Source organism: Tachyglossus aculeatus, chromosome X1, assembly GCF_015852505.1.
Source record: "Tachyglossus aculeatus isolate mTacAcu1 chromosome X1, mTacAcu1.pri, whole genome shotgun sequence".
Lineage (NCBI taxonomy): Eukaryota > Metazoa > Chordata > Mammalia > Monotremata > Tachyglossidae > Tachyglossus > Tachyglossus aculeatus.
In genome coordinates, this window is record NC_052101.1 from 87430501 (window position 1) to 87438769 (window position 8269).

General features: G+C 44.7%; 1 protein-coding gene across 1 annotated transcript in view; it reads left to right on the forward strand.

Moving 5' to 3' along the window:
- Positions 1 to 7598, forward strand: part of NECAB2 (N-terminal EF-hand calcium binding protein 2) — a 154388-nt gene extending 146790 nt beyond the window's left edge. The window contains exons 12-13 of the mRNA XM_038740814.1: positions 2201 to 2292; positions 3116 to 7598. Coding sequence (XP_038596742.1) covers positions 2201 to 2292; positions 3116 to 3144 — 121 coding nt within the window. The 3' untranslated portion in view covers positions 3145 to 7598. The remainder of the gene's footprint in view (positions 1 to 2200; positions 2293 to 3115) is intronic.
- Positions 7599 to 8269: the final 671 nt, after the last annotated feature.

Genomic DNA, 8269 nt, shown 5'->3' on the forward strand with positions numbered 1-8269 from the left:
CCATCACCTCGCCCCCTCCTACCTCACCTCCCTTCTCTCCTTCTACAGCCCAGTCCACACCCTCCGCTCCTCCACCGCTGATCTCCTCACCGTACCTCGCTCTCGCCTGTCCCGCCATCGACCCCCGGCCCACGTCATCCCCCGGGCCTGGAATGCCCTCCCTCTGCCCATCCGCCAAGCTAGCTCTCTTCCTCCCTTCAAGGCCCTGCTGAGAGCTCACCTCCTCCAGGAGGCCTTCCCAGACTGAGCCCCTTCCTTCCTCTCCCCCTCGTCCCCCTCTCCATCCCCCCATCTTACCTCCCTCCCTTCCCCACAGCACCTGTATATATGTATATATGTTTGTACATATTTTTTTACTCTACTTAATTTATTTGTACATATCTATTCTATTTATTTTATTTTGTTAGTATGTTTGGTCTCTGTCTCCCCCTTTTAGACTGTGAGCCCACTGTTGGGTAGGGACTGTCTCTATATGTTGCCAATTTGTACTTCCCAAGCGCTTAGTACAGTGCTCTGCACATAGTAAGCGCTCAATAAATACGATTGATGATGATGATGATGATGATGATATCAAATGCAGGTAAATACAAGGAGCATTATCTAGCTCTGTTACTTCATAGACCTTACAAAAGCTGTAGACCTGAGCCCTGGCATCTACTAAATAAATCTGGTTGTCCTGAGAAGTTCATCAGTTGCTTGTATCCACCCCAGAGCTTAGTACAGTGCCTGGCACATAATAAGCGCTTAACAAATACCATACTTATTATTATTATTATTATTACTATTATCAAACTCCTGAGAGTTCTCCATGATAGAATTAGTTGGGCACAGCTGAGAGCCCCTGATTGGTATGACCCCTTCGTCAACACCAAAAGTCTAAAACAGGACTGTGTACTAGGTCGGGTTCTGTTTATTCTATTCAGCCATTCAAGAGGATACACCAAGGGAACTGGATACTGGCATTAGAATACCCTTTCTGATCCTTCAGAAAATCTTCCGACTCAATGGGCTTGTGACCAACTGAACAACTAACTTGAGCAAAGCACTTAAGATGGTTATCCAGGAGTTTCTATATGCAAAGTACTGCACCCCAGAGTGACAACCATAAGAAGTTATGCCGATGATTGTGAATTGCTTTGCAGAGTCAGGCCAGCACTACAGACTAACAATAAAAACTGAAGAAAGCAAGTTCCAAAAAACAATAGTTCCAGGTTGACCCAGGGAGACCAAGCATATGAACGCATACACACATACCCCTTTATTGGCAGCGAGGACCTAAAGCTGTCATGGAATTCTGCTATCTAGGCAGCATTCTGTCCAATGATGTTCCTAATTGTAACAATGTGGCATCAAGGTTCAAACCAAACTGAAGGTCTATATGGTGGCAAGATTTGGACCAACTGTACCACCACATCTGGCTCCTTGAATAGATTCCATCATTGTCACCTGTGTGCCATTCTCAACATTAGGTAGCCTATTGAGTTCCATTTACCAGCACTGAAGCCATGCTCACCAGGATTGTGGCTTTAGAATAGGGCATTGAGGGAGGGGTTAGGATTGGTATGGCAGTGACATAAATGGGGAGAGTGGGGCAAGTGTTTCAAAAAGGGGGCATTCAGTTCAGCCAGGATAGAGGGGGCTGACTGATGTCCTGGAGTGTATGACAAGGGTAGATGGGGGTCTCTCCAAAGTTATAGGGATCAAGGGGGACACAAGTTGTTTGTTTTTATTGAAAGCAATTTAAAAGATAGATGCAAGATAAGCAGGTGGGTGAAGTGAGAGAAGGGGGAAAAAATAGACTAACCTGGCAATAGCTAACTGCAAAATGGTGGTTTTTCACTCCTGTCAGCAGGACAGGTTGTACTTATGCTGGCCTGGCCTGAAAGTCTTGTACACTGTCACACTGCTTTCGTGTTGTGCCTCCATTTTTCCACTTTTTAAAAATAGGGGCATGTGAATTGGCCCCAGCCACATACAAATTTAGATCAGTATAAGAGTCTTTATTCCCAGAACATCTATACCTATTCCCCAAGACTTCTTGCTAATGATTCTGGTTAGGATTCCACCCAGCCCCCACTCCTCCAGAGCCACATCCCAACCCAGGAGAGGCATGGTCCCCACCTGAGTGGCAGGGACCCCACACCCCTCACTCTATCCATTAGGAACTAGAGGACCCAAAACTCTCTACTTTGGCTTTCAGGCACCTGCAGAGTGCAGTCTGTAAAGGATTCCAGCACGTGAAGGTGGACACACTGACCCAGCCTGAAGCTGTCTCCAGTGTCTCTGTGCCAGGTAAGAACAAGAACTGCAAAAGGGACCATTGAGATCTTGAGGAATGTCAGTGGTTTAAAATCAACTGCACCTCAATCCCAAACTTTAAGTGGTCCTACTTTACTGGGTACTTGGTAGCTTCTGCCGGAACTCCTGCCCTTCCTGTCTCCACTTTAAGAGGTCATTTTGCATTGGCTGCCAGAGCTTTCAAAAAAATTTTGTTGGGGCCCAATTCCATGGTCTTCCACACTTCCTCTTTCCCCTCCTCATACAAGTCATTAAAAAGCTTGGCCCCTCCTGAAATCTGGAGTGATGGAGTGAAATCCCTTACCAGTTGCCCTTAGACTATCATTTCCCAGTCGACCCAGCCCCCACTCCTCCAGGGCCATTGTCCCAACCCAAAAGAAGTCCACCCAAGCCCGGCCACTAACTGGAGTGCCAGGGACCCCTCACCCTATTCATTTCCTAGTCCACGGCTCCCTCTGCCACCCCAAGCCCAGCTCCGGAGGCCAGTTAGGCTGCATGAGCTGCCCACTTTGGCAAATTTTCACTAGCTCTCTTCCCCACTGGGAAGATTCTTGGAGTTCTCTCTCCTGCCTGTGACAGTCTAGTAGAAAGACACTGCCTCCCCAGATTTCCACTGTATTTGTCCAGCAAGGGGTCCAGTTGATTTTCCAAGTGCTTTGCACACAGTAAGTGCTCAATAAATACAATTGATTGTTTGAACTGCTTGTAGAATGGCCCTGGCTGTGGACCTATTTCCTTCCACAAGACAGGTGGTAACTTGGAGGGGGTAGCCATAGCTCATGGGGACAAACTCTGAATTCTTCTGGTTCTTTTATAGCTGCTTGGTGCACTCTGAACAAAGACTGACTTGGCTCCTGCAGAGGACCGCGAGGGGAACGTGAGCCTGCCAGAAGTGGCCTCCTCTCTCTCTCTCTCTCGCTCTCTTTCTCCTGTCCCCTTCTTTAATGCCCTCATCATAAAGAACTTGACTTTTGTCTTTTCTAATAACTTTGTTACAAGTGCTGTCTTTTGAATACACTTCTAAACAGGAATGTGGGAGATGTGTTTGCTTGCTGTTTGAAGTGAAGGAGGAAAAAAAATCCCACATCCCATTGTACGCATTACCTTTGGACCTTGCTGCTCATCCCCATGCCAAGCTTCCTCCTCCCCCCCAAATTCGAGGCCAGATGAGAAGGGTAGAGATTGAAGACCTGATAGATGTCAAGTCGACAAGGACCAATTCTAGACCAAGTCCCCCAAAATAATCTTCATATCAGGCCCACTTCCAACATTACCACTGTTTGCAAAAACTCTCCCTTGAGGTGGCAAAATGACTCAGCTAAAGAATGTTAGGAAGGACTGGCATTGTTCAGGATCCAACTACCATGGGGGAGGGGAGGCATGGGAGATGCCTGGCCCTGCCATCAGCAGCGGCTTAAGGAATGATACCAAAGGTGTCTCCTCATTCTGCTTCTCACTAAGTGTCAAGGTTTTCTTGTTCGCTTTCCATGTAGGTTGAAAAGACCTCCAAAAGCATCTATAACAAGTGAGCTTCTTTCTCTTTAAAAGCAGTGCATGATCTATAATCCTTGGTGTACTCACTTGAGCTGCCTTCTTGCTCTAGAAAGTAGCTGTCCATTCCTTTGCTTGGGTTTTGTGCTTTTATCTTTCTCTTGTATCTGAGACTGAAGCAGGGGAACGCCTTCTGAAGGCTGCTGACTAGCTTGTTTCCTCCCTGTCGCGTTTGATATTACTCTCCTTGTATCTTAGGAAACTGGATCCTTTAGATTCAAACTGTAGTACTTTGCAAAACGTCAGTATAGCAAATAAAAACAATTTAATATTAGGATATGCGCAGTTGAGAAACCTGGAACCAAATAAACTGGTTGGAAAACATGTTCTCCCCATGTCTGTTTTCACACTTTTCTATTTCAGTCATCTCCCCTACCCTTCCCCAGCCATATTACTTAGACCTTGAAGGAGCATTTTATTTGAAAAGTGCTTTATGTTCACGTTTAAGCAACAGCCCAAGCAGCTTTTATAAAAAGTGTAATATTAGTGGAAATACCTGGTCTTCGCCCAGGTTTGATACACTTCTTATTCTCACTCTCTCTCTCTTTGTGTGTTCCCTTCTCCACTCTGTTGTACTAAGGCTATAACCTAAGAAAGACCATGAGTGGGCCAGTGCAATGGTCCAGCCAGACCGGGATTCTGACTCCAATAGTGGTAACAGGATGCTTGGAGGAACCATGTGATGGTTGCCTTCCTTGACATCCATCCTCACAGTTTACAGATGAACCATTCAACATCGCTAACTTTCCTTCTAGTAACCTATGATGAACTTCCTTCCCATACATTTATTCAAATCCTTCTTGAACCTACTGATGTTTCTCTGCCCGCCTAACTTCCTGTGGTAGCAAATTCCATAGGTTTATGACCTCCTGTGTGAAGAAGTGTTTCTTTCTGTTTGTTCTGAACCTTCCACCCTCACGCTTCAGTGGGTGTCTCCTCATCCTGACTTTCTGGGATTTGGAAAACAGCAATTCAATGTTCACTTTGTTCACACCATAAATGATTTCTAAACCTCACATGTGTCCCCTCAACCTGTGTCTTTCCGGACTGAAGAGTCCTAAGCCCTCATGAAGTCACTTCTCCATTCCCCAGATCATCTTGGTTGTCCTTCTCTATGCCTTCTCCAGCTCTATAATGTCCTTCCTAAAATGTGACAGCCAGCACTGAACACAGTATTCCAGGTGTGATTGTGCCATGGTTTTATATTGTGGCAAAATTCCATCTTTTGTTTCTATTTTCCTTCCTGCTGAGGTCAAGCATTTGGTTGGCCTTTTGTCTGCTGCCATACAGTGGGCCAATGATTCAAAATGCTGTCCATAGTGACTCTGAGATTTATTTCCTGAGTCGTGACAGATTGCTCTGTGCCCATCAACATGTAATTGTAATTTGGATTATTTTTCTCTAGGTGGTTTTCCTGGCACTTGCTCACATAGAAACTCAACTGCCATGGTTCTGCCCTCTCAGGAAACCTTATGAGGTCTTCCTGCTGTTTATCCCCATCTGCAAATCAATTAACCACCCCAAATTGCTTAGTGTTAGCTTCAAATTTGGAAATCTCACTGCACACTCCTTCTCCCAGTTCATATATGAAGAGTTTAAACAGAAAATGGTCCTAGCACTGATTCCTGGAGGATCCACGAATTACACTGTTCCATCCTGGAAAGTAGTGGTTTATCCTTTACTCTTTGTTTTCTATCTTTTGGGCAGTTTTTCCTCCAATTCTATTATTACTCAGTTCCTTTGGTGTGGAACCTTGTCAAAGGTTTGGTGAAAATCGAAATGTATCCTCTCCAATGGTTCCCCTCAATCTACATGCTTGTTGATGCCTTCAAAGAACTCCAAAAGGTTAATCAAGCCTGTTTTCACTACACAGAAACCATAGTATCTTTTCCTTCAGCAGCTTGTTTTTTTCTAAGTGCTTCCTGATCCTAAACTTAATTATTGAGTCCAAGTTGCCAGGTAGAGAAGTGAGAATTACTGTTCTACAATTCCCAGGATCATCTCTGAACTCTTTTTACTGAAGGGAATTACACTGACAATTCTCCAGTCTTCCATTACAGTGGCCATTTGTAACGGAAGATTTCACACTCTCACAGAGGTTCTGCAACCTCCCCTCTTGAGCTTCTTCAGCACTCTCAGATGGGTATCATCTGATACCAGTGATTCATTTGTACCGAGTTTATCAAGTAGATCTAAAATATCGGGCAGGGGGGGCACCACAATTTGGCCCAGTGGCTCTGACCTTTCTGTGACACAAAACAATTTGGGTGTGGGAATCTCTCTACCATCTTCCTCATAAAAGCCTGAACCAGATAATTTATTGAGCCTTTCAGGTATTGCTAATCATCCCTGAATGCACCTTTTACTCCACAATTACCAAATGGACCCTCTGATTCCCCATCTGGCTTCATGCAACAGAGCAAAGAACATTCCTCTTTGAACCAGAATAGGGGGTTTGTTCATTAGCAGCATCAGATTCACATGGATATTGATATGAACCAGCTAGGACTTTTACTGGTCATCTGGCAGATGTCCATGGACCTGACTGGGCTTTACTTTATGTGCAATGATGTAATCTCCTTTGTGGTTTATTTTACTACATAGTAAAATGTAGTTAAGACACTTATTTTACCATGGGCTTTTTTAATGGTAAGAAACAGTCTCATGAAATGATCCCAGATGAAGAGCACCCTCTGGTCTGTGAAATTCCTAAAATATGCACTGTTACACTTTGCAAGAGAGGGCTCTTGTCTGTGTCATTCTCCCGCCTCAGACAGGCTCGACTGACAGCCACTCCCAACCCTAGGATGCGTTCAGCAGGTCCATGATGGCAGCAGATGTGCTCTGCCCAAAGATAAATGTTCTGCAGAGGATGGGGAGTACACCCCAGCTTATCTTCTAGACTGTAAGCCCATTGCAGGCAGGGATTGTCTCTCTTTATTGCTGAATTGTACTTTCCAAGCTCTTCGTACAGTGCTCAGCACACAGTAAGCGCTCAATAAATACGATTGAATGAATGAATCAAACAGGACCTAGAGATTGCATGTAACCCAAAGTTAGTCACCAGAAAGGTCAGAAAAAGAATGATCAGAGCCAAAGGTTTTGCTAATAACCCTGGCTTGTTTGTCAAGCGAATCACACCCACTTCTCAAATCCTGCTCCCGTCCCTGAGGAAATTCATGGGAAGTGTTTAAGGGGTCTGAAAAAAAGAACACCAGAGGAATAAAATGATAGGTACAACGACAGGAACTATGGGGAAAATGTAAGGACTATTCCCTGCAACAAATTCCTGTCAAGGTAAGGGAGAATTTTGTTCTTCCTGTCCCATGCCCATGCAGAGGGCTCCTGGATTGAAAGGGAGGGGCCCTCAAGATGCTCTGGGTTTACTTCTCCTGGGGTCAAACTGATCCCAGGCCCTAAATGGCTAATCTGGTCCTAAATCCAGGTACCCCTGAGATGAAGAGAAGCAGTGTGGCCTAGTGAAAAGAGCATGGGCCTCCGAGTCAGAAGACCTGGATTCTAACTAATCCCAGCTCCACTGCTTGTCTACTGGGTGAAATTTACTCCACTCCTCTCCTGATTCACAGCTAAGTCTCCCTTCTCCCACCACCTGCACCTACACACCAGAGCTCAGGGGTTCTTTTGGTGGAATAGAATGCCCTGGTGCTAATACTGCTGCCATCCCTTAGAGATTTTTTTTATTATTTTGGTTATTGTTAAGCATTTACTATGTGCCAGGCACTGTACTAAGCACGGATGTAGATACAAGATTATATTAATGTCTGTATCCCCCTTTAGACTGTAAGCTCATTGTAGGCAGGGAATGTGTCTGCTTATTGTTATAGTGTACTCTCCCAAGCACTTCGTACAGTGTTCTGCCCACAGTAAGCACTCAAGAAATACGATTGACTGACTATCTGACACAGTTCTTGTCCCACATGGGGCTCACAGTCTAAGTTGGAGTAGGGGAGGATTTAATTCCCATTTTACAGATGAGGTAACTGAAACACCGAGAAATTAAATGACTTGCCCAAGAATATACAGCAGACAAGTGGAAGAGCTAGGATTAGAACCCAGATCCTGTGTGACCTTAGGCAGGTAACTTAAACTTCTCTGGGCCTCAGTTTCCTCATAATAACAATAATAATAATAATGGCATTTGTTAAGCACTTACTATGTGCAAAGCACTGTTCTGTAAAATCTGTAAAATGAGGATTATGACTGTGAGCCCCATGTGCGACGTGGGCTGTGTCCAGCCTAGTTGGGTTGTATCTACCCCAGCACTTAGTACAGTGCTTGGCACATAGTAAGCACTTAACAAATACCATAAAAATTTTAAAAAAGAATAAAAAAGAATCCTCTGACTCTCAAGCCTGTGCTCTTTCCACTAAACAATACTGCTTTGGAAGATCTTCCTATT